Source organism: Cryptomeria japonica, chromosome 9, assembly GCF_030272615.1.
Source record: "Cryptomeria japonica chromosome 9, Sugi_1.0, whole genome shotgun sequence".
Lineage (NCBI taxonomy): Eukaryota > Viridiplantae > Streptophyta > Pinopsida > Cupressales > Cupressaceae > Cryptomeria > Cryptomeria japonica.
Window position 1 is genome coordinate 558,263,921 of NC_081413.1, and position 27,786 is coordinate 558,291,706.

General features: G+C 35.9%; 1 protein-coding gene across 5 annotated transcripts; it reads left to right on the top strand.

The window, feature by feature from the left end:
* The first annotated feature begins 691 nt into the window (after positions 1-691).
* On the top strand, positions 692-26,690 carry LOC131070742 (uncharacterized). 5 transcript variants are annotated; one of them, XM_058006375.2, is made up of 10 exons: positions 692-1,116; positions 1,408-1,501; positions 4,929-5,349; positions 5,464-5,600; positions 6,614-6,727; positions 6,857-6,937; positions 14,897-15,005; positions 23,336-23,385; positions 23,469-23,598; positions 24,292-26,690. In XM_058006375.2, exons 3-10 carry the CDS (start codon positions 5,023-5,025, stop codon positions 26,323-26,325), a joined length of 2,982 nt encoding a protein of 993 aa, XP_057862358.2. In that variant the 5' UTR covers positions 692-1,116; positions 1,408-1,501; positions 4,929-5,022; the 3' UTR covers positions 26,326-26,690. The 5 variants fall into 5 exon arrangements, with proteins under 5 accessions (XP_057862358.2, XP_057862366.2, XP_057862375.2 ...); XM_058006383.2 differs by lacking the exon at positions 1,408-1,501 and having other exon boundaries at positions 4,897-5,349; XM_058006392.2 differs by lacking the exon at positions 1,408-1,501 and having other exon boundaries at positions 4,908-5,349.
* The last annotated feature ends 1,096 nt before the right edge of the window (positions 26,691-27,786 follow it).

Genomic DNA, 27,786 nt, shown 5'->3' on the forward strand with positions numbered 1-27,786 from the left:
CACTACTTGGTATGATGGTATTTATATTAGTAGTACTAAAGTTATGTTATTTTGATTCAGTGTTGACTTGAAGACAATTATTAATGTTTTAGTTGTTTTTATTCGATGCATTTTGTGGACTTAATTTTTCCCCCAATATTATAATCACTAGACAATTTATTGTAAAATCCCAATTCATAGTTGCAATAGATCCTAATTGGTTTATTTGTTGGGTCCGTTCTTTAATTTTTATTATTTTATTTGCTATGCTTGGTGTATGAGAATAAAGTGATCTAGTTTTTCATTTTGACAATGACTCAACCATACTTAACTTCAACTTGATTGAAATTTATATTTCAATATCAACCATTTTGACTTGATTGAATAGACTGCCATTAAAAGACCTCATGTTTATCCCCTAAAAGAATCCATACACATTATTTTAATTTTTTAATTTAACCTAAATTCAAGTCTTAAGTATAATCATCTTCTATTTAAAATATTATATTGTCTACAAAGAAATTAAATATTTATAGCAGTTATGCTCATTTGAAATAAATATTTAAGATAAGATCTGTCCCCACCACAAACAAACATTAACTTCCAACATTCTAAAAATAATAATTTTTTTGTTTGTTTTTGAATTTAAAACAAAATCTCACCATACGTGCGGAAAAAACTAATCTAAAAAAAAGATCTAATGCCCCAACTTTGCGTTATACAACTTTATCTATATTTTTCAAGATTTGGGTACTTCGCCATTAAAATCCCAAATACCAATCCGAAGATAATTTTTTTCCCTCATCTCCTGCCATTAGTGCAGACCCTCACGTGCGCTAATGAGGCGAAAAACGCACGAAACGAGAGGAACAGTTTCCCTTCTCTTCCTTCTGCAAAATATCCATGGTAGACAATACAAGAAAAAAAAAAAAAAATCTCTATAAACGCGCTCTTAAACCCTGGTTAAGGGTTTGTCTATCACTTTTAGTGGAGGTTGGAAAGTTATCCTTCTGCCTTTAGTGGAGCTCATGCAGGGGTGAAGCTTAAAAGCTGTAAATTCGGATCATTATGGATTTTTTTTCTTAAAGTTAAATCTAATCTCCACTGGCAATGTTTAATGAACTCCGATGACACTATGTGAGTTGTTTTTCTCTTCGATTTTTTCATTTTATAAGTTTTTAAACCCTGGTTTGTAGGAATTGTTTTCTCGTTCGTGGGTGGCACACTTAGGGAAATTGTAGCAAATTGTTATTTTGAGTGAGGGCGGTTGTACTTTGTAATTTGAAACAGTAGAAGTGAAGAAACTTAAAAACCATTGATGCATTATACATAGCTCACATTTTCAAGTGGATGTGAAGTATTTATGTTTGTCAGTTTCCTGTATATATATGTCTATATGAAATGATATGATTCTGATTGCATCTACAGATCCGACTGTCGCGTCTATTAGAACATAGATGCTATAGCTAACTCAACCCGCCGAGAGAGGCTAAATTTTGGGTTATGTTGCTTCACATTAAAGGTTGGTTCTTCTTATATTAATTTGGATTGGAAACTCTCCTAGATGCTCTGGCCTTGCGTTTTAAAAACGTTCTAAAATATACTTGACCCAAATATTGTAAATATTTTTCCTTTCCTAATCACCAATAAGATCCTCCAGTATTAGTGATGTTTGACTCAAGAGAAGTCAAAATGAATCAGCTTTCTACTCTCATTTGCAGGTTAAAGACCTCATATTAATAACCGAATCTTTTTTCTAAGTTTCATGCACAAGCATGAAATCCACTGACATTTGCAGATTAAAGACCTGATTCGGAATAACCAAGTCTTTTTGCTAAGTTCTGGTTAATCTTTTTAGCCGTGTCTGAGTCAGTTTGGCCTCAGTCTTGAGTCGAATATCTTAACTACTATGATTGATACTTTATTTCGTTCTTGTATGATTCGACCTCAAAAAGTCTATATTTCTACATTTTCAAAAAAATTGAACTAATTAAAACCCATGTTGTGGGGAAAATTTAATATGATACTGAAAATTGAATATAATATAGCTAGTATGCTGCTCATGCGGGAACGATGGAGGCAATCCATTTTTTGCTTCTTATACTGGAAGGCCTTTGTTTAAAATTATATTATTTCAACAAAGTTGAGGAACATTGCTAAGAAAAACTATTCTCATTTGATGCACTTACATTATTGTTAAGCTGGCGTTCATTTAAGGTGTTTCTTCTTTTCTTGCTAAATAGAAGTATTATATTAGGCATAAAAGTTCATAATAGCATATACATAAAAGTGCTTACAGGATAACAAGTAATTTGGCAGGGAGATGGGCAATCCGACCACCAAAAGAAGGTATATCCCTTAAACTATTTATCAGATCAAAAGATCATATAACAAAGTACCACAAATGACTCACCATAGAGGGAGAAAACTGTTCCTTAACTTGAACCTCATGCTTTTTATGCTCTTCTGGCTCTTTCTCAGGCTTTTAATTACCTTGCTGGGTTTGCATCTTCCATTAAACATATCCCGTGAGTTTTGACAAACCATTATTATCATTTAGTGATATTCTGCATGTTATTTTTAAGTATCTCGAGTTGTCCAGAATAGGTTCAACAATTTTCTTAACTTTACTTATGTCCAAAACCTCTTCCATATGAAATTGGAGTCTTCTGCAGAATGTAGCAATCCCCATTCATTATGACATAAATGAAAATTGAGAGTAGTGAAGATAGTGCTCCAAGCTTGTAACACATGAACTTCCCAAGTTGAGATTGCATTTCTCTGCAAAAGGAACCCAACGCCCAACAGTTATGACATTGGTACTTGTTCATGATGTTGAGTAGCTCACTCTGATCTGGAAAAAAGTGTTTTCCTTTTCTTTCCATTCTTTAGCTGGGTGGTTTCATCTTGTTCTCTTTCATACCAGGAGTTTAGCCCAAGCTATAGATGGGAATTTACATCCTCAGCACGGCAGGCGGAAATTGAATTGGCAGGACTGCCATCATGCATACTAGATTTTCTTTTGAGATGAAAGTTCTGGAATGGTGTTGAAGGAAGGTTCCCCTCTCCATCAACTGGATTATGCGTCAACCAGCATTGTTGTTCCCATTGTCAGGCTCAATTGTATTTTGCTGCAGATCAAAGGATATAAACTCTGTGGCTAGTAATGACCTTTCTACCATTGATTGCTTTCACTATTTCACTTGGATTTTTGCCCTTATATTTTCCCACTATATCATGCTGAAGATTGCCACCATCATAGTGAGTAACATCCTCTTTTGCTGGCTGGTTTGTAGTATATCCGTGGGGAATACTGTATGTTTTTTAATTGATTTAATTACACAGGACACCAATGACTGGACCTTATTTCAAATCAGATCTACCATAAGAGATGATATACTTAATAGAATATGCAAAATGGATTATAAACCCTTGCAAAATGAACAATCAACACATCAATTTGCAATAACTTATTACTCTTATCACGGTGGAAATTACACTTAGATTTAATTCAGTTTTACCAGAATTCTCAGGAACAATAGCAGCAATATAATTATCAAAAAAATATAGTGAATTTGCAGAAAATTGCGCTACAGGAACCACACCTCAGAATTACAATCTCTAGGTGCTGAGAGAGTCACCTAAAACTTAGACAAAGAGGTGCCATTGGAGTTACCTGAACAACTGAGTGAAGCTCAAATACATTCCTTATTTGGATTTGCCCGATACTGGTTTAGGGGTTTTCATTTACTAACCAGCAAGAGCATTCAGGGTGTTTCTATCCCCCAATCTCACTTGATTGTTGCAAAACATGTGCTCAGATACTTGAAGAGCACATGTGCTCATATACTTGTTTGATGATTGCTCCAGGCCTATATACATTCAGTATCATTTTCTTGGAGACAAGTTAGAAGGGAGCAATTGTTCTTCAGTATGTACCCTTAGATGGGCAGTTTGCAGACATTTTGACAAAGCCTTAGCAAAAGGGAAGTTTGAAATTCTGAGAGAGAGATTAGGTTCAATGGAGAACACCTTGTTTGCAAAGAGGGAGGGTTGGCTTTTCAAGTTTATTGCTTGGCTGCTGTTCTCTTACGGTTGGGTGTTAAAAGCAGCTTTAAGTTTTTGTGTTTTTTCAAATCTACTTTTAGCTGAACACTTGACTTTTAAAAAAAAAATTCTTTCTAGCTTTTTGTATATTTTGAGGATTCTAAATTCACGAAGATAAGTTGTTTTCTTCCTATAGTAAAGCCCTTCTTCGTCTGTTTTATTTAGCTTTCTCTGCTTTAATTTTTGTAAAGCCGAGAAGATTATTTTGGTCTATAAAAAAGATCTTGGGTGCATAACTTAGTAGAAGCAAAAAATATAGAATGTGGAAGAATAGTGTTCGAGTGTAATTCAGTTTCAGTTTAATAATTGATAGCTTTTAAGTGTTTATATTTTTTATTTTCAGCAGTGTGTATTTGCAGGTTATTGTACTCAGGATTGTTGTTTACATTGTAGTTTGAATTTGCAGTCAGGATTATTTTTCTGAGTGCAGAAACTGCTTACCGTGGTCTGAATTTTAAGTTTTAACTGTTGGTAGTTACGGATGCAGTTATATTTTTTTAATCGATTTTAAAAGATTTTATTAATTGCATGTGCATCTCTAGAATTTACATTGAGCACAAATTTCAGGAATTTTTTTTAGTCTTCTTAGTTTTCAATTAATGTTCAGGAAGCTGATAGATGTAAGTCAATAGAATATAAGCAAAACATCTTGGAAGTTTGTTTAACCATCTTGCTAGTCTATATTTCTGTTCTTTCAAGTTCTTGACCTGCTTTGGTTATTTGTGGACATTAATATATATTATAAGGTCTTTCTTTCTTTCTTTTTTATAACTGTTGTATGTACGCCCCTTACATTATATTTCCTGATAGCTCATGTTCAGCTTCCCCTGGATGATAATCAGATGGATTGAAGACTCAAACTGCAAATTTATTGCTGAGTAGGGACTCACGAAAAATTCCATTGGTGTTTGCTTAGTGGGATATACAAGAGAGGAAATGGTAGCTGGTCAGCAAAAGAGGCCATTGACTAATATTTGTGCTATTTCAAATAATGGTGACGAAGAGTTTTCTTCAGAAAAGAGAAAAATCAATATAGTGCTCTCTAAATGGTTTCAAACAATGAGACCTCATATTGCTCTAGAATGGGATGATACACAAATGAAGGCAGTGGCTCGAAAGGGACAAGTGGGAATCACATGGAGGCACCTTTTACCTTTTTATGGACCATCTCCACATCATTCTTGCATGGATTTGGCTGATGTGTTTACTATTCCAGAGGAATTGTACGAACTGAAGGATCTGAAGGATGTTTTTACGTATGAGGTTAGCTATGATTTTGTTTCCTTAAAATAGCATTTTTATTTTATTCTCATGTTTTGACACTGGAAATATGCATTATGTACTTTGATTGGATCTAAGCAATTAAAAGATGGACAGGTTTGGCAATCATGCTTTTCAGATTCAGAACGGAAGCTTCTTTCTGAGTTCCTTCCCAAAGGATTTGATGCAGAAATAGTTGTACAATCCTTACTTCTTGGTCACAATTTTCATTTTGGAAATCCGTTCATTGGTTGGTATGTAAATCTAAATATATGATTATGCCTATTATACTTTTAGTTACTTTTAATAAATTAAAATCGTTTGCCCTAATACTTACTTTATAACCAATAGTACTTTGTTAGTCCAACTGATCCATTTTAGTTATATCTTGAATTTAAATTCATTCATCTCACTTATCTTAGCTATATCATTAGTCTATGTTTGATTTGTTTGAAGGATTTATCACTCATCTGACATTAGTAGTGTTGTTATTAGGAACAGTATTTGCTTTGATAAATTCAATTTTCCCATTGGTCTTTTCTTCCAAATTCAGCAAATCATGTGATTGTTATATATCGTTCATAACTTTATAAATTCGCTGAAATATCTGTTTTAAAAAATGTGTCCCCCTTTACATCAAAGGCAATTACACACTGTGATGTAAAAGGGTAGACTTGCATTGATTTAAATATTCTTATGAAACAATTATGCAATGTGATGAGACTGGAATGCTGTTTTAGGGATCAGAAGACAATCTTAAAATGGTAATCCTGCTCTCGTAATGTATGTTTAATCATGTACTTTTGTTACCTTTCTTTTTCTCTAAGATTCCAGTCTCCTTTGCTTCTTTTGCTGAAGTTATCTGTTGACTAGTTTTGATTATAAAACAAACACGCAGTATGCAATTTTTTTTTTTAATTCTTTGGAGAGGAGTGCTGGACTAAAAATAGTGTGGAAGCTTAGTATAAGGAAAATGAACCATGTAATAAGGAAACATAGGTATTCGGGGATTTGAAATCACTTTTGGAGGTGTTGATCATCCCTTGTGATTGCTTAGTATTTTGATAATTCATCATCCTGGAAGATTACAACAAATGTGTCCATTTGTCAGTCATGTTCTTTACTTATAGAGCCCAGATACGAAGAATTTTGTGAAGTTTCTCTCTGCATATTGCATCAGTGACTGCAGATTGTATTACAAATTATATTCAACTTAGAACTGGTGTTGACTGACTTTGATATTTTAAGCTATGCTTTTTGCTTGCAGGTCGTCGTTGCTTTGCAGTGGTGGTATGCATCCAGATGCAATTCGTTTAAGTGAGGCTGAGTTAAGAGCTAACAAGAAAGTGTACTATTCTGAAGTTCGAAAATATCATAACAAGTAAGTTGTTTGTGCTTTTCTATATGCATTTTTTCTTATTTTACTTGGTGTTCTTGTTTAAATGTCTAAATGTTAAGCAAGGCTTACAAAATGTTAGCATAACAGCAAAGTTATGATTTTCTGTGTCAGCATGCTTGAGACTTTGCAGATGTGGAGGGAAGCCTGGCAGAATTGCAGGAATCCTGAAATGGAGTTGCCCGATAGAAAATGGTAGTTTTTCTCAGATAATCTGTATTTGTTGGGTCCTTGTTCTATGTGTCTGCAATTATATATAGTTATGATGTTTATTGGAAGTACACCATAAAAGCATGTATTAGTGCTGGAGCAACACAGAATATGTGGATGCTTCTGTAGATGATATATTTATTTTAGGTCATTTATTGTAGCAATAATCACTTTTTTGCCATGATCTTAACTTTTGCGGAAGGAGTTCCTACTTGAAGGTTTTTTTATCTTTTATAAAGTCACAAGTAACTGTTGCATGGTTTATATTACCCAAGTAAAATTCATCTGTATGGCCATCTTTTTGGAGCACCTAGGAAAACAACCTGCAGACCAAAAAACACTTAACAATGCAAAGAGAAGCAATTGCAATGATGCTATTTCACCAATGTGAGAAAATGTAATGAGATGATGAAGTAATTACAATGATAAAAAATCTCGAATATATAGCGAAGGTGTGATGAGTTATGAACTACCAGCTCGCCAACTACCTACAACAAAAATTAAATGCACTATGAAGTTATGGACATTATTAAATACTATGTAACTAATATTGAATAATGTGATATGTTGGCCACCTAAGTAAACTTAAGTGTATTTGAGTGGAATATTACCACATTCACACCAACAGGCCCTCTTAAGTGCAACTTAGGGAGTGAAATTATTATGCAATATGAGATGCTAGATGGGTCTCTTACATATGGAGAAAAGGAGAAAAACCTATGGGAGCAAACTCCTTTCCAAAAGAGAGAACTTGAATGAGGAGGAAGCATGTACCAAGGCCTATTGAGCAGGTGAAGTGACAAGTTGCAAGTGGTTCTTAAAGTTGGCTAGAATAACTGGCTGCTATGCATCTAGTAATGCTTAGGGTGGGACTTTGGGGAGTGCGAAACAAAATTTTAGCAAAAGGGAAGGATCTTGGCGTTTGAGGATCACCAAGAGGAAAGTATGAGTGTTTGAAAACATATGAAGTCCAAATTTGTTGTTTTATTGAGATAGGTGTTATAAAAGAATTAGGTGGAGGGAGTTAGGAGTAATAGGGCCTTGGTGTTGATGGAGGATTGTTTCCATGGCATGTGCCTTAATTTAATTTTCTATAGGAAACAAACAACATTAAGGTTAGCAGTGATGATACTCTGAAAGCAATATGTATTGTCAAATTCTATTAGATGTGCTATCTAGTTTAGTAGCACATGGGGAAAAAAATTCTCTAGAAAAGAGCATAGCATGAGAAACAATTGATATCATCCTTTAAATGGCTTCAAAACAGATAGAGATGAAAGTGCATGCAAATGGACATTTTTCCTGGAAATGATTTCAAAAACATATATAGACATGAAAGTGCATGCACGAGAGCAAGGAATTGATAAGAAAGGTTTCCTATTGTTTGGCTTGGAAGCAACACATAAAAAGGCATAACAGGGATGCGTGAGTCAAATTCTAGTCAGTTAATATGTCAACACAATATCACAGCTTAAGGAGTCTGAAAACTAGTATGAATTTGAAGTGTGGAAAAAAAATTAATAGAAACAATATTAAATAAGAATGTGAAGAGTAAGATCAAGTTGTCTTGTGGCAAGATAAACCAAATAAGCAAGTGTGAGTCAAGTCAAATTACAAGAAGTTGTTCCTACCACCAGGATGTAGATGGAAGATATTTGAGTTATATATTGGTATGAAGTCCAAATCAATAAGAACACTGAGACACAACATCCCCAGGAGGAGGAAGATTTAAAGCTTATTGAATTACATTTTCGGCAAGTTAGCTGTCCTGCAATAAGAGAAATGACACCATCTAGTCCATTAAGAATAAAGAAGAAAGCAGAATCAAGTTAAATTTTTGCCCCAAGTATGATAAATCAGGAGGATTGATATTGACATTATCTCATTTGGAAAATTGAAAATTTGGGACCAGATTATTGAAGGTAAAAAGAAGAGACTTTACATGTTTTTTGAACCAGGTACATTATATGGCAAACAAAAGTGCTAAGGGATTCAGTCAGGAAGTGCTCAAATGGTCAAATTGGCATTGCACGGATTTGGAAATTTAGCATATTGCAACAGGATGCAATTTCTTGTCTTGTAACATACTCTGTTGTTGGAATTACATGCTCATTCCAAGCAACGTCGTTTTTATCAAAAAAATTAGAAGATTAATCAACCACATATCCCTCATTTTCACCACAACAATTACTGGGTATTAGGCATTCTAAAAGCTCCCTTACCAATGATCCAGATGAAACAAAAGAACGTTAGCAACAACATAAGTGTATACTCTGTTACCGGGTATTGCCAGTAAAGCTCTGGTACTGGTACATGTACGACACGAGTACAAGTACAGTTCTGGTATGGCTCTGTCTAAGCCCAGGGTACTGCCAGGCACCTGGGTTCATTGTGGGTCCTTCTGTGAAGGACCTGCTGAACCAGGGCACCTAGGTAGTACTTGGTGCTGTACCCAAGCGTAGTTTGATACATTATAAGCTTAGTTTCACTCTCCTCCATTTTGGGCATGCCATTTCCTTTATCCATCCAGTCCCATCTGTATCATAACTTTTTAACAGCATTTTATATCATATTATGCCAGCAAGCAAGCAATTAAATATCATTTCAGTTGCATTTGTGAGCTGTACCTGTGAACACAGTGTTAGTAAACTTTATATCAGCATTAATGAGATTGATTTCAGTTGTGATTTACATTATGCATATGTAGCAGCTGTTTGTTTATGTTTTGTGGAATCACTTTCCTTGTATTGACCCAGCTTCTGCACTTGACACAGCTAGTGGGAATGTCAATGTAATTGATTGTGGTTCAAATGAAATTGAACCAAATGTTGATGTTTATCTTGATTCTTCTGGTGAAAAAGAATGTGAATATTAAATATCAATTGTAATTTGAATATGAGGTATTATAATATTCTATATTATATATGTATACCCAAATTAGCAACTAGAGTATATAGCCTAAAATTCTGGTGAAATCTGGTAAGATACTTCTTAGCTTTGTTGAGAGCCTCAGACTATTGTTCATTAATATTTTTACAAACGAATCTATACATTACCCAAAACAATCTGCAGATGTTCATAGGAAATCCAATGCTCAAGAATAAGCTATTCACTCAAGTTTTTGTAAGTTATGAAGCTGCAAGATTAGACATTTTATTTATTTCTTTCTAAATAGCGAATGATGCATCCCAGCTTCACACGAGCGTTCTAATTCTAAATAAATATATACAGGATACATTGATACTACTACAAGAGCAACTTGGATATTTGATGCAAGACAAGATCTACCCTCTTCTCTCCACTTTGAAAACTCAAAAACACAAATAAAACACTCTCTGTTTATTGATTGCAACAATGAGATACAATTTTATTTACATCAAACTCAGTCTGCAAACACTTTATTTACAATTAAGGCTTTCCAGTGTTCTCTCTTTCTTACTCTCTGCATAACATAACGTTTCCTTTGTTTTATCCTCAACTCTGCACAATTATTAACTGCAGTTCAATGTTTCCCCTCTATCCTCTGTTGTTCCACACTCGTCATTGGGGTCAATTCTCTTAGATTCATGAGCTCCCTTTCTCCTCTATATGCCAATTCTTCTCTCTAATTGAGCCGCCCTTATTCTGCTACTTTCCTCACACAAGCTTGCTTTTCCATACTCTCGGCCTTCTCTTACTCCTACGAAGCCCTTGATTCCACCTGAAGACTTTCAATTTAGAAGGGTTTTCTCTTATCCGCAAGAGCATTGTATACTTATCAATGTAAGGATCAAGAGATCGAGCCTTTCCAAAGTTCAGAGGCGTTTCATTATTCCTTCCAATGGCTACTTCTTACAATATGTCTATTACAGCACTCACTAGCAAAAGACAGATTCATGGATATCTGAACCTTGTTTCATAACTCTCATTTTACAGGACGTGAAGCTACTGGCAAGGTCGTGGAAACTAGTTTACACCTGACAAATGCTTTTTCTTAAAAACTTTACAAGGCATATCCATTTTGTGCAGTTATGTCGAACAATTCTATGTTTCCACATTTTACATACACATCTACCAAGCAGCTGCAACTTTGACAAAAGACTCATGACCAAATCTACATTTTAAACTTTAGTTACTTTACCTTTCACCCTTCACTGTCATGGTCAAACTTCCTCAAAGTTGAAAGAGAGATGCCACGACAAACTAAAACTGAAGAAACAAACTGAAAACATGTTTTTGGTTGGTGCTGATTGTGGATATGCTCAGGTGCTCCTACACCAATATTTTTGTGGTTTTTCATTACCATGAATTAGCTATTAACTTCTTTCCTTGCAGTTAAGAGTTTTTGGAATGTTTTAATATTCCTCGTTTGCCTTTGCCCAGATTGAAAATAAGTGACTGCACTTAGTTTAAGAATATACAGGCTGTCTTCAGATATATAAAATGCAGAAATTTGGACATAACATCATAGAGAATCACAAAATCTGGTAATATGCATATCCCGAGGAAGCAATAAATTCATAGTATTTTGCAAATATTATATATTATTTCTAATATAGAATCTTAGTGCTACGACAGCATTGGAAGTTTTTTCTATATATGTATGAATTATATTAAATTTAAATTAATTATATCAAATATCAATTATAAAATAAAAATATATATGTCGGAATCATTCTAAATTGTGTAACATTGAAATATATATTATAGTTTAGGATGAAATGAATTATTACAATCATGAATGTATTTAAAATATACATGCATTAATATAATACACACTTATATAATTTATATAATATAGATTATAGACATTAAGTCATTATCAAAGTTGAGAATCAAGGCCTTCGATTCTGCCTCCATCTTCTGCTCAATAGACTAATATGAATGCATTTGATTTTCCAAGCCTAAGAGAAAGATCATAGAGCTAACCAAGGTATGATAGGCTAGATTGGATTTGAGAATGAGAACTGTTGATTTTATGGTAGTTCTCGTTAACCACAGGCAAACGTTAGATTTGTTGCCTTCCCAACCATAGATGATAAGCTCTTATCGTCACCCCCGAGCACACTACATGTCCTTCATGTTGTTGAATATATATCTATTGATGCAATCACAACCTTGCATATATATGAATCAATACCTCCTAATAGACCTCAAGTTGGCCATATACTTTTGGCACCAAGGATAGGGTCAAACCTATATATATTACAAGTTACATATGAGTCTCCCTTAGTTGCAAGTTACATTTAACTTAATCACAAAGTTACACACAAGTGGTTCGCCCAAATAGGGCTTGCCCCAAATTAGATTCATACAACTGAGATATCCAAATGCCAAGGCTGACAGGTCACTAGGCATTTTGTGCACTAGGTCGGCCCTAGAAGGGATCCGACCTAGCTACACAACAACACTCCCTCTTAGCTAGGGAGGATTCCTTTTGAATAACCAAGTCACAAAGTGACTACCACCATGGCTACTCCCATGAATAATACATTCCCCATAGCTCTCCTAGAGGGTGAACAAGCAAATCATAGAATTTCTTCCATGATACCCACCATACCTACTCATAGAGGGTGGAAGAGGGCTTTCACCTCAACCTTCTCCCAGAGAAGGGTGCATTACCACCATGCCTACTCGTAGAGGGTAGAATGAGGGCTCTAACCTCATACTTATCCCAGAGAAGGGTGCATTAACAAGGGATTACACCTCGAACTTCTTCCTCACAGAGAAGAACTCGTTAACAAGGGATTGCACCTCAAACTTCTCCCTCACAGAGAAGAACTCATTAACAAGGGATTGCACCTCGAACTTCTCCCTCACAGTGAAGAACTCATTAACAAGGGCTTTCACCTCAAATTTCTCCATCACAGAGAAAAATGCATTAACCAAATTTTAATGATGGCGTGGTTCTCTCTGAAGCTGAAATGTCAGGCTCACTCTGAAGCTGAAATGTCAGGCTTCCTCTATAGCTGAAGCGCCAAGCTCCCTCTAAAGCTGAAATCAATCTTTTGACCTCTTCGTCCAAGGTTACTTCCGACGATATGTCAGACTCCCTCTGAATGCTGATTCTTCCTCTACAAAGAAATGCAAGCAATTGCTGATATCATCCAAAACAGGACTACCATATTCCTCATGTCCCGCAGGCTTCTCCAGCAGCAGCCAATATTCCTTGGAAGCTTCTCCAGTCAGGTCCCGCAGGCTAGAAAAGTAGCACGAATCTCTAATGCATTCAATATGGATATATGTCGTTCAAGGATATAATATTTCCTTAACATCGCAACTCATCCAACCAAAGATTCGCCTCAATTGCATTAGTCTCTTGTCGGCTTTGCTGTTAGACTGCGAAGGCAACACCATGAAAGCCCAGCGCAGCTAAGAAAATAATTACAGACAATAAGGGTAACCCCAACCACTATTATTTTACAAGGGCGTATGCTAAACCATCCATGCTTCCCTACGACTCCCTTCAGATTTCACAGATCTGAAATGTAGTCGAAAATCCACGGCAATCGATGATCTCCACCAAATGCGAAGCCTTCAACGGTCCAAATGCCACATCACCCACAAAAATCTAAATATCCAGCTAAAACAACTGCTGTAGAAATCACATCTCCAGCAAAGGATCGAATGAGAATAGACAATCAACAGTCATGAACTTAGATTTCTCAGTCTGCAAATTACTTTGGTTGAACTCCCTTAAAAGCATAGGATCTACCTTCTAGCGGTTAGGCTCTAAAGAAGGAACACGCTTTGATACCATGTTGATTTTATGGTAGTGCTCGTTAACCATAGGCAGACAGCAGATCTGTTGCATTCCCAACCATAGACAATAAGCTCTTATCGTCACCCCCGAGCACAGTACATGTCCTTCATGTTGTTGAATATATATCTATTGATGCAATCACAACCTTGCATATGTATGAATCAGTACCTCCTAATAGACCTCGAGTCGGCCATATACTTTTGGCACCAAGGATAGGGGTAGACCTATATATATATTACTATTTACATATGAGTCTCCCTTAGTTGCATGTTACATTTACCTAATCACAAGTTACACACAAGTGGTTCGCCCAAATAGGGCTTGCCCCAAATTAGACTCATACAAGTGAGATATCCAAATGCCAAGGCCAATAGGCCACTAGGAATTTTGTGCACTAGGTCGGCCCTAGAAGGGATCCGACCTAGCTACACAACAACAACGACAATACAGGATTAATTGCTGACATTGAAGAATAACTCTTTGCAATAATAGTCTCCTTAAAATATATGAAATGCATAGTGTTTGTTTTTAAAAATGGCTACATCTTTCGACTATGTTAAACATTATTGTTTCCTAAGCACTTAATGGTTTATGGGATACTATAACTTTGCTATGTATCATATCAGACAATTATAACTTTGTTAACTTAGAAATGTGAATACTTTTTTTTCTTTGATTCCTTCATTTGTTTTAATGCATGATATTTTTTTAAAAATTGCATGACTTATAGTTGTTAGCTGCTTCCGTGGCAGTTATTATGTTTTTCTGTGATTTGATTTCATCCTATTTTCTTGTTGAAAGTTGTTATTTGTCTTCTTGGCTTAGTTACAGGTATATTTTTAGCTATTTTATTGGCATTTTATGCAGCATTGGATTGAGAGCCATAAAGAAGGAGAATAATCATGATATGAAAATTGCATAGGAATCACTCTATTTTAAAATTATTAAAATGCAGAACCTCAGCTATGCTTTTTAATAAGATTTAGCCATTTTAATATTTAACGTCACAAAGCTGGACTCCCGCTTTTCTATTCACATGGAATCATGTTTTTTCCATCAAGTTAACTGTATGCAAGTTGCATCTTAAAAGTGTACTGCATCATAATTAACAAACCATCATGTACAACTTCAATAATTGTGGATCCATGAGGGGATTCAAGCATTAGAACTTTCTGATGTTGATTGTTGGATTTCATCTGAAGGCAAGGATCACAGAAGCATGATGTTGCAAAAATGCATGTAATGTCGGAGGAAGGCAACACAGTGATCAGCAGTTCCAAAAAGCAAGAAAAGGTGACCTCAGAAAAAATGGTAATTATTCGAATCAGTGTTCTTTGTGATCTGAGTTTGCAATCAATTCACGAACTAATTGTGCCTCAGTTCAAGGTTAGATTTTTTTCTTTTAGCATGACTAGTTTTTGATTCCTATATATATTTTTCTGGAAGTTTCTAATCAATGTTATATGAAGTTTCTAAGATGTGGAGAGTTGCCCAGTGGATACGTAAAAAATTTCAAGGGATATTGAGGATATTCAGATATATAAAAATAAATAAATCTGTAAGAATCATAACACAAAACTGAGCAATCATAACACATTTTTAAAATTGATATTCATGAGAACTTGAAGTGACTAGTTTAAAGACTAATGTCATCTCTGCCAGAGAAAATTATAAATCACAAAAGGTAATCCCAATCCCAAACTTTAAAATAGTAATGAGTTGTATACAATAAGCACTAATTTAAAAAATAATACAGTATTACAAATAATAAATAAGAAATGAAGCTTGTTCATGGCTCATATTTGTACCATGCATATTTTCTATTTAACTTCCATGTGTTCCAAAGTTGACTCAAGGATTAACATCATATGTGGAAACTGGAAATATTATCATCAGTCTCAATTCTCAAATACCATAGCTGACCAAACAGGCTTAGGGAACAGCATTCCAACTATTCCTTCCTCAACTGGAAATATTATCATCAGTCTCAATTCTCAAATACCATAGCTGACCAAACAGGCTTAGGGAACAGCATTCCAACTATCCCTTCCTCACCAGCCCATGTGGTCTTCCTGTGATCAGCATGTCCTATTGTGTGCCCCTAGGATAATTCCAATCTCAAACGTATAATTAGTAATAAATTCTTTTAATACTAAATACTAAATAGATTAAAACAGAAGGTTTGCAAACAACACAAAAGACAGAACCTGATTCATGGCTAATGTTTATGCTACTGCTAATGATCTATCTTCATCTTAAATGTGCTCTAAGGTTTCGTCAAGGATCAATGTCATATGTTGAAATGTTATAACCACTGTTGGAATTCTTTGGTGGATGAAATGCAGATTAAATATTAAATAGAAAAACACAAAAAGTCTTGCAAATAACAAAAAATTAAATGAAACATAGTGGAAGCCAGACTTACGGCTCATTTTTTTTTGTGACCACTATTGCTTTATCGTTAGCTTCTAAGTGCTCAGGAACCCCAAATATTCCTTGCTGAAGATCTACCCTTTGTCCCATTTAATAGTCTACTCCTACTGATATGAACAATAGCCAACCTACTCCTTCGCAATTTTGCTGCTCCAAATGCAAAGCCACTGTAAAACAGCTGAAAAATCACTAAAATCAGGTATAGTGACTTAGGAATTCAATGATGTAGAGACTTTGCTGCTCATATGACCCGTTGTAGATGAAATTAGTGCTGAGTTTCAATGAGAGATATGAATCCTGAATACCTGCAAACAGCTGATAAGCTGTCTTTTTAGAATGAATTTACTGCTGCTAATGTCTGCTAAAATTCCAAACACAATCTGCATTTTGTGTTCTGCACTTTCTGCAAAAATGATGAGCGTGCTGTGCTGAAAACTGCTGTTGACAATCACTAGTCTGCTGCTGTTGGGAAACAATGAAGTGTAGAAGCTTTATTCAAACACAAACTTATTCTCAAATTAGGCATCAATGTTTACTAAATATAGCTCACTTTTCTCCTGCTGATTCTGCTATCTAGGGATTGACTTGTCTTTGAATTTGGAAACTGCACCTAAAAATGTCAGATTCATTTTCAGAACTGCTGATTGGCCTCATTACTATAGGCATGCTCACTAATAGACATACAACTTCTGCCTTTCAAAATGCCCTAAGCCTATAATAAGTGTGCACCTAACATTGCAAATGTGCCATCAAATTTGGTGTCAATCATTTCAAGTTGTAAACAAGGTTGACTTGGTAAACAAAACAAGGCCGTCTTCTTGTGAGAGATTGCCTCCATTCAAGAAGAGGTGTGATGGGATATAAAAAGAAGATAAGATAAGGAAGGGGGAGGCATGGAAATTTGAAGAAAGGAAATCATTTTAAAAATAGCAGCCTCTTGTAATATTTAGATGCCATATTCAGAAGGGCAGTGAATTTACAAAGGCAGCAATCAGCATAAGTAGTGATTATAATTAATCTCAAAGGACAGCGACCCAATTAAGTAAGAGATAATAATTAAGTTTTAGCCCGAGATTAAGAGGAAGAGTTGTGAATCTTCCAAAGGGGTAGAAATATTGAAAGGGCATGACTATCGATGGGAATCATGGAAGGATAGAACATAAGGCATCAACGAACAGGGGCAGATCTGATACAAGATAATCAGATTCAGGCATACAGGGATTTAGTATTGCAACTGTGATTTTATATGAAATGATAATTCTTGTGGTAGGCCACATAATAAACCTTAATGTGAATAGTGTGTATGCAGTCCAAGGTTATGATATTATTGTATGATATAGATAATAATGTGTAAATCTTCATATGCTTGTTTAATTGCTGAAATCAATCATGGTAGGGATAGTAAGGGAATGCAAGGAGGGGAAACAACGATGATGTCCTCTTCTAAGCACGCCACCTCATGGTGGTGACCGGTGGTCCCATGAGGCCAAGGGAGTGCAAGGAGTGCTCTGCCCTTGGGCTTAGAAGGGAAGGATTCTTGGGACACCCTATCGTGAATACATCTCAACCCTCTACCATGGTTGATCAATAGACTAAGGAGTCCAATCATAGGGAATGGAATAGGATGGCATGATGAAGGAGAAACAGTTATAGGACACCTCACTAGGTACACCACCTCATATGGATGGCAAAGGGCCACATGAGGCCAAGAGGGATGGTATATCCACACTTGGGCCTTGGGTAGAGGATCTCTTTGGCACCCTATCAAACCACCTTATCCTAGCTTCCCTATGGTTGAATTTCTTCAATAAATTAGAGATATCTTATGATTAAGTTAATGTTCCTAACCATTAAAGGTTATTTCCGGTGTAGTAAGCCAGTGCCAATACAATTGATATCTAGAGATAAAGGTTGATTTGGAAATAATTTTACTTTGTTCTGAAATGGGTAGCATAGGTTGAAGAGGTGAGGGGGGAATGGGAAGGGTTAGCTCTAGGAGGAAAATTAGGGGTTGAATTATGGAATCATTGTAGGTTGTGTACAAGTGCTTGGTATGAATGTCTAGAGTTTGAAAGAATTGAAAGAATTGAAAGTACACATATATTTGCATGTTGAATTGTGGAGGCTTGAGTTAGATGTTTTTCTAGCAGAACTTTAAGTGAAGGGTGGATTTAAAATCATGACCTTGAAGGAGGGTTCATTTTGGATTCACCTAAATGTATATAGCTAAGTCTGCAAACCCTCAACCCAAGCCTATTGACACATTATGACAAAGGAATGTACAAAGTTTGGCAAGAGTAGGTAAAAGGCCATACCATATCTGGTTTGGCTTGATGTTGAGATTGTCGTTGCACACACACACTCACACACTCATACTCACACTCTCACGCACACACTCACACTCACTCACACACACTCTCTCTCTCTCTCACTCACACGTGCACACTGGCTCACACTCACACATACTCACACTCACACTCACACACACACACTCACATTCTCACGCACTCACACTCACACACACACTCACCCACACACACAGTCACACTCATGCTCTCTCTCACACATCCATCCACACACACACACACCTGCACACACCCCCCCCCACACACACACACCTGCACACACATACACACACTCCTGCTCACATGCACTGAAACATAACATAGAAATACTTAAACAATGCAGGGCACACATAATACAGTCAAATTCAGGTTGTATAATTTATTGAAATGCTTTCAATTCATATAATAATATGAGAAGTAATAAATTAATTAATTGAACACTGTCAATAGATAATTCTGATACAAGGTAATGCTCAGAAAATATTAATGGTAATCCAATACAAGGCACTAATGTAATATATTGTAACATGATAACTATGTCAGATATAATTGATTAGCATAATGAGGTAAACTGAATAAATATAACTTCACTGGAGAATCACAAATGATTCATTGAAAAGGAGGGGGTCTCTCTTAAGTACGTCACTCCATAGTGGATGCCTAACACCTGCCACCTGGAGCCAAGAGGGGTGAAGCATCTGCTCTTGGGCTTAAGAGAGAGGGTGGTTGTGATGAGGGGGAACGACGATAGAACACCTCGCTGGGTACGCCACTCCATGATGGATGCCTAACACCTGCCACGTGGAGCCAAGAGGGATATGGTATCTGCCCTTGGGCCTAGGAGGGAGGTTTTCTTGGACATCCTATCCAACTAGCCTACCTAGTGTACTAAGGAAATTGATTGGTAACTAACTTACAATCTGATTTTATTTAAATCTGATATCACCTAAGGAATATAATAAACTGGACTTTATCTAACAAATATAATGTTAATTAATACATCAAAATATTGATATTGTTCAATATAATCCATTAGCATATGTTTCAGTTTATAAGTATTACTTCATATCTGTTCTCTAATCACTTATTTCAGATTTGGGAAATTTTAAGATAATTTGAACTATAACTAATTAGGGGACATTACAACTTCAAACATTACATGTCATATGATCTTCAAACACTCAATATTTGAAATTTTATAATTTATATTCATAGATTCAAACTTTCAAATGTATAACAGCTTCATAAGTTTACAAATGTTTACATATAATGATATGTCAAAATGAGAAAAAAAACCAAATACAATCTGCATCTTCCTCTTTCCCCTACTAATGTAACTCAATTTGTCAAGCCTCAAACTAAAAGGTGCTACAGTATCAAAATGATGATGAATTGTTTCTTCAACATTGTCTTTTTGGATCTCAAATGCTCTTCTCCTCTCCTTCCTTTCCTATTTTGCTGTTCAGATCTGTTTTGGACAAGATTGGACAAAAAAATGTGAAGAAAAAGTCACCTTTTTATGTTTTTTTACCTCCCTAGCTGCCCCCAAGCAGACCCAAGAGTCTGTGCCCAGAACTCGGGAGTCAAAATCTGGGACTTGGAGAGTCTTGGGGTGAAACTCAGATGAGTTCTCCCCATAACTCTTCCGGACTCGCTGCAGGAGTTAGTGGTGAGTGGACTCGGCCATAGATAGGACTCGAGAGTTTGGAGAGTTTTAGAGAGTACTCGCAGAGACCTCAAACTATGCTCACACTCACACTCACACTCACACTCTCACACAGTCACACTCACTCACACACACATAGTCACACTCACGCACACACAGAGTCACAGTCTCTCTCTCTCTCTCTCTCTCTCTTTCTCTCTCTCACGCATGCACACGCACACTCACGCACACATGCACTTACATTCACATGGACACAGTCACAGTCACACTCTGACACACACACACACACTCACACTCACTCTTTCACACATGCGCATGCACACACACACACACACACACACTCTAGCAGGCTCCAAGAGTCCTCCAAACCTTATAAATTTTCTAGTAAAAAGCATTGGATTCTTAATAAGGGCTTCCCAGTTAATTGTAGCTCGATCGTCTCGTCTGATTCAATTGGAGCATGTTCACAAGTAAGGTCTAGCTGATAGGATTTGAAGTTGGGGAAATCCTTGAAATGGATCTTAGACAACATTTTAAAATTTTTAGTTTCTTCTCTTTCTCAATTAGGATCCATCTAAGAGTCACAAATTTTAATGGAAGCAACAATATAGGTGTATAAAAGTGATATTATTTTATCATCACAGTTGTCATACCTTTGAGATGCACACACACACACACACTCACACACCCACACCCACCCACCAGGGAGGGTGAAGGGGTGAGGGGATCTGGGGGCAGCACCCCTAGCATGCTCCAAGAGTCCTCCAAACCTTATAAATTTTCTGAGTAAAAAGCTTTGGATTCTTAATAAAGGCTTCCCAGTTTATTGTAGCTTGATTGTCTCTTCTGATTCAATTGGAACATGGTCCAGCTGATAGAATTTGAAGCTGGGGAAATTCTTGAAATGGACCCTAGACAATGTCATTTTGAAACTTTTAGTTTCTTCTCTTCCTCAATTAGAAAATGTTTGCTTCCTCATAGTATCATCCATCTAAGAGTCACAAATTTTGATGGAAGCAACAATATAGGTGTATAAAAGTGTTATTTTTTTTCCATGGTGGTTGCCTGTAATGTCTCCTACCAGTACAGGGCCTTAAAATCTGCAATAGATGGCTCGATTGATGATAACTCTGCAATCACAAGGATGCACAAAATACCTACAAACATATACATATTAGTGATTAGCCTAAACCATCAGCACTAACATGCAGATAGCAAGAAAGTATCCTAGGTTAAAGAGGAGAGCAAGGGACTGCTTGTCTACCAAATCCAAGGGCTGGTTGCTTCTAACCCCCTTGCTAGATGGGTAGTCTCCCTATGCTTTCCTTCTAAACCTTAATACTTTCAGACACACAAATAACCTCTCTGTCTTGAAAAGACTGGCAGGGAGATAGTAACTGGCATCTTGACTTCATGGGTCTCTGACCACATGATAGCCCCTCGTTGCCACTGATTACCATCTCCAGTGCTCTCTCCAAGATGGAGTTGAAAACATTACTCTAACTATTAATTGATGTGCGGCAGTAACCTAAATGAATTATCACCTATATTCATCCAGTTACAAGCAACAGTATTCTAATTACTAATTGATATACAGCAATAATTTTAATTGAAATTTACGGTACATATAACAGTCATGCTGTCTCAGTCATATACAAATAGCAATATATATCAGTTGTGCTGTCCCAGTCATATATAAACGGTAATATATTTCAGTCATGCTGTCCCAGTCATATACAGACAGTAGTATATATCAGAACTGTCATATTTAATAAATACATATACAAATATTTCATATTTAATATTTTAATACTATTTCCTAAAGCAATAATTAACATCCTGATTGAAGTAAGTGATTGGTTCTTGGCTGGGCCAAGAACGTAACTCCTTACCTGTCCTTGGTAGAGTAGAAGAAAATTCCAATGTGCTCTTGCTGGCAATACTTTCCTCTTCCCTTCCTATTATCGATTCCCATAAACCGTCTTTTACCCACGCATGCTTACCTTTATTGTAAAGGAAAAGGCATGCTCATTGGGGGAGACGCGACTTAGTCTTGAGTCACGTCCTCCCAATATTAAACGGCATCTCTTTACCCAATAAGAAATTTGGCATTCATAATCAGTTCATTTGGGTGTTAATCAGCTTATTTAATCTATTAGTTATTAACACATTCTTCTTTATTATATATATTTAACAACACATATTAAATAAATTCAATATTATTATTTAATTATTGATTTAATTAACATTATATTGCTTAATTATTCCAATTAATATTATATTGCTTAACTGATTCTATATATCTGATAGAAATAAATGGATGATTAATCAATACTAAATAAATGTATTAATATTTAATTATATTTTAATTTAATTTTTATTTTTTTATTCTTTGTATTTTAATTTTATTATTATTAATTATTATTATTAAATTATATTTCAAAGTGGGGACATTACATTGCCATTCCGTCAAGATGCAATACAACAATTTTTCTTGAGGAATAGACCATGTTATGTTTGTTGAATTCAGAGTTCATCTTGTGTTTTATCACCATACACATTACTAGGATCAATTAAAAGTTAAAGCCTTAATAATGGTAGATGGTAGCAAGAAAGCATATGTTAAAAATTAACTGGGAAGCCCTTATTGAGAGTCTAATGCATTTATTTTAATTTTTTTCGTGTGTTTTTTTAAGTGGGAATGCCTGGCTGCCTATGGGACGGTTGGGAGATGTCATTGCTGTGCCCAGAAAATTGCTGTGTTTCCAGAATGTTTCCAAGATCGGTCTTTGTGAAAAGGAAGGAAATGAGATGGTGGGGGGGAGGGCTGGGGACGTATTCCCCTGTACTGTAAGTCTGTATGGTAACATTAGGGGATTAATGGTTGACCAGTCAACTACAATTAAATTGTAGACTTGTAGTGGCCTTGGCCCTCCCCATATATTTCTTATTCATTGGACTTCAAAATTAAACTGTTGGCATCAAACTTCTTACAATGTTTTAAATGCTAATTTAGACACAGACATGGCAGTTCCTGGTAAATTTATTTTAGTCAGACTTAAAGTTTTAGTTATTCTAACTTATGTTAATTTATCCAGAAGTAGCATGAAAGAATTACTATTGTGAAACAAACTGATGCAGTTAAATTGTAATCTTTGGGTGCAACTCTTGATGACATTGGAAATTTTTTTTTGCAGTTGCATGCCACTTTTGAAGAGTCACGCAAGAATGTTTTGGTAGAGCATTGGTAAGCACCTTGGACATTTGGTGCTTCTCTTAATACAACATATATCATAAGAGACACTTTTGATTTTTATCACTGCTCTGTAGGATATTTTTAGTACAGATGGACCTTCCAGAAGCATATGCCAAATTTGTGGAAAGCCACTTACAGAGACATCTACAGAGAAATCATTTACAGAAAGAGATTTTGGAGCATCGGAAGTTTGTGTCGGACAAGGTATGCATGGAAAGGCATTATTTTGGAAGTTAAGTTATTCTCACGATTTCTGTATTGTTCTTTTATACAAGCCTCAGTTATCCATTGTGCTTTGAAATTGAGATTGTTGGGGAATATTTAGCTTGAAAGGTGGACATGCAATTATCTATGACATGAATTACAAATTTTTAACTATATTGAACTGCTTTCCAGTCTCTGTGTTAATGTGGACATTAGACAGAAGAAAAAGGATCGCATATCATGTTACGAGACTCTTTAGTTGAAAATGTACTTACCTTTTGAAATCATGTTGCTTACTATCGAGGAGTATATTGCTAAACTTTATAAAACTTCACGACTAATGTTATGAAGCTGTTCTGATAGAGGCATTTCTTGGGTTTCCATTTTTGTTCTTGAATTTGATAAAACACATTTGCCAATGGAACTAATTTTTTGTTTTCGAAATTGATAAAACATGTTTACTGTTGTATCTAATTTTCTTTTTCTTGAAGTTGATAAAACATGTTTATTGTCGTAACTCGTATGTAATCTTTTATTCTTAAAGTTGATAAAGCATATTTTTTACACTTACATCCCTTGTGAATGTTGATAACTTGACACTAGGTCTAATTCATTACTACTTTTTATATAGCAATCTAGCAATTGGCTTCTTGAAATTGGTACATAATTTCTGTGTGTGGAACATTTTGTCAGGCAAGATGTAAAGAGAATCTAATAGATTCAGAGACACTGTGCTATACAAAGGAAGGGGCACAGATCAGGAAGGAAATTGATCTTTCACAATTAAAAAATCTGCCAGTTCATGCTATTGCTGAAGTTGAAGAACAGGAAAAATCAAATTCTGAATTTACAAAGCTTAGTTCTGATTCAAGTACTCAATATGGGGCTCACAAACCATCTGATTCAGAAGAATCTTCTGATGTGAAAACCTTAACAAGTACCGAAATTCCTCCAGTTCAGGTGTCAGGTATGTGGAGTCCTACCCCAAAAATGACACCACAAGCTACTAAGTATGAACAGCATCGAAATTGCTTGTCGGAAACAGAGAATCCAAAGCCAGTTAAAAATGTTTTCTCTGACGCAAGGCTAAAGCAATGTTCAGGCCTTGCTGATGAACAACCAGTTTGCAGAGATGATGTGCTGTCTTCAGTTAAAGAAACATTGTCTACCACCAATGTTGATTGTCCAGGATTTTCTTCGCATTATGATTTAGGATCAGCTAGAAAAGAATGTTCTAATCTCCTACCAAGGAAAAGGCCAATCTTTTGGGCACCATCAAAGCTTGCAGAAGAGAATTCTGTTGATGATTCTATGAGGAGAAGCATTAGTGAAGAAGGACCAGACAAAAGACCATGCTTTAGTCTAGAAAAAACAGGTCCACTGCAGAATGTTGTATCTCAGCAGGATCATTTTCCTTCCCAGAGAGACCAACCAGCAGACAATCAAAATTGTTCTTTCCTTGTGAATACGGATAAGAAGGCTGGTGCTGAGGGTCACTTGCTTCATTTCAAGCAACCAATGAGTTCGAAAAATCCTATAGGAGAGTTAGAGATGCAGCCATTTAATAAGAGACAAGGCTATGTAGAGATGCAGATTCTTTCTTTAGGAAAGGATCATCCTTCTGCTCTATCTTTACAGCAGGCAGAGTATTTGGACAAAAAATGTCATTTAAATTTGAGCAGTGAATTTTTTGAAGAACAACATTCCCAAAATACTATGCATTCATCTTTGTTGGGTGATTTAACAAACAGAGTCAGTGTTCCAAATATGCAGGCAGACAAAACCCATTCCCTGATTCTTTCTTCATCTAATGGGATTCAAGCTAGAGGGAGACAATCTGGCCTTAATCACGAGATCAACTGGGATGGAAATAATTTTTCTCTACCTTGTGTCTCTGCAAGAGGACCAACTCAGCAAGGCTTCCAACATGTATTCTACTCAGCACAAGACTTGCAGTTTTTCACTGACATTAAATCAAAAGAACTTAACCATCCTTTACAACGGAGAGACTCAAATCAATCTGGCAAGCAAGATGGTTTTGGTGACAATGTTCAAGAGCAACAAATTTTCTGGCAGAATCATCATCAAGAGAACCAATCCCATATATTCAAACATACAGAGCAGAAACAGTCCTTGCAAGCTTCGGGTCAACAAGACCTTTTTTTCCCTGGCCTTTCTCCAGCAGCTGTTCCAAATTGGAATGGTCCTCTACATGCTATACCGTGGAGGCCCCTTCCTGCAACAGCCATGCCTCAATTAGAGCAACATCCTAATCATGTGAATGGCATCAATAATCCAATTCCTGCTAGTTGGTCTCCTCCTAATTTCCTCCAAAAGCCATCCACTATAGATCATGGTCATACAAGGAGCAACAGTGAAAGAGAATTATTTGGTTTGCTACCTCAATGGGATAGTTTACCTCAAAGCACAAATGGAGTCTCAAACCATGATCAATATGGAGATTTGAAAATCTATACAAGTATTGGTTTCTGTACTAGTAACAATGGCCATAGCCAAGAAGATTGGATCCAATTGCAACACTCACATGCTAATCCTTCATACCCATATGAGATAAGCTCAATACACAGAGCTGGTTACACTCCTTGTAGAAACATATCTCCTATCTCCTACCCAAGTTCTGAAATTGCTCATTTCAGGCAGATGAGTTCTGGTTTGCAGAATATTAATGGACAAGGTCCATCTTTAAATTCTCCATGGAATTTGTAAGGATTGATCCTCTTCTTAGTGCCTATAAAAGCCTATGCTAGTGTCAGATTGAGAAATTCAGATTAAATGCTTTAACGCAGGTCAAGATTTAGATTCTTGGCTAGATTGGGTCCTTTTAGTTACCCTTAAGACGATTCTGGCATTCCCATGTGAACAGGCTGCTATAAAGATTATTCTCAACATAATATTATTACAGGAAAACTCAGTAGTGGGGAAAACAAGTGTAGAACTTGCATTAATATTCTCAAATATGGCCATATATATTATTAATGTAGGCAAGGAAAAGTTCCAACCAAATGTAAAAAAAACTATGGGTTATGGAATTGTACATTATAAATTGAAGAAAATGTCTCATTATTAGTAAATCCCTAGTTTTGGGCGTACAGAATGATAGAGCTTTAAAATTATATTTAGATTGTACAATATTGTCTATTAGGTCAGCTGGGTTGTACTGGGTGTAAATTTTTGTCTAAGACATGATCTGTAATTGCTAACGTTTTCTGCAGCAGTATGGTTTGCCTGTGATTTGTGCTTTAGAGATCTTTGTTGTATTCCTTTTCCTCAAGATGATTCTGGAGAATCGCAAGTTTAATTCCTCTGTAAGTATATGACGATATATTCATGCATTTTTTCTGTAGATCATAGTAAAGCCTAGATACAGTGGCCTGTTTCTACCATTTTTCAATATTTCATACACTATCAATGTTTCATAATTAATGTTTATTTCAAAATGCAAAGATATGTAAAAGAAAACTGTTGTTTGCAACGAATGCAGTATTTGTAACAATCCAACCTGAACACGTTGGATGACTAAATCATAAATAATGAGGTGGTAGTTCCTGAAGTTTTTATGTGTATATTTCGCTGTGAAAGTAAATTACATGTTGATACTGTAAGCAAATGGGAGTCAGAGTGACATCTTGTAAGTAGAAGAGAATTTCCATGTTCTGTAAAACAGTTGTTTTGAACACCAACAGAAGACTTTCAGATTTCAAAAAAGAGAGCTAGACAAATCACTTAGGGTGACCTGGCTCCTCCTTGCCATCCAACCATTAGTATGATTAAAAGAAGTCCCCAAAGCATCATCACCACAAACCTTTGTTTATGCCTTACTAGGGATAATTACTTAAATATTTTGGTGACTAATCTACTAAAATATGTTGGTGACTAATCTTGTTCAGTTTCATGCATGTAAGAGCACTTGAAGGTGTCACAAAGGAGCAGCATGGAAGAGAGAGGCTTCAATGATGGGTAAAAAAAATGACGGTGGCATACACCAATCTTTTGTTTCACATTGCATTTGTATGGTTATGCATGAATTGAATGTTGTTGTATTGCTTGAAAGATTACTGCATTTATCTTAAGATGAGTGTGAGGTAATTGTTGACATGAATATTAGCTATGTTACAAGCCTTGTTTTGAAGGTTAATGATTTCACCTATATTGATGACCTTATATGAT

What these genes read in the sequence shown, in the direction of transcription:
- LOC131070742 (XM_058006375.2), top strand. Translation starts at nt 5,023, where the DNA reads ATGGTAGCTGGTCAGCAAAAGAGGCCATTGACTAATATTTGTGCTATT. An exon ending in GTTCGAAAATATCATAACAA is followed by an intron (nt 6,728 to 6,856) that starts GTAAGTTGTTTG and finishes TTTCTGTGTCAG; the next exon opens with CATGCTTGAGACTTTGCAGA. An exon ending in AATGTTTTGGTAGAGCATTG is followed by an intron (nt 23,386 to 23,468) that starts GTAAGCACCTTG and finishes ACTGCTCTGTAG; the next exon opens with GATATTTTTAGTACAGATGG.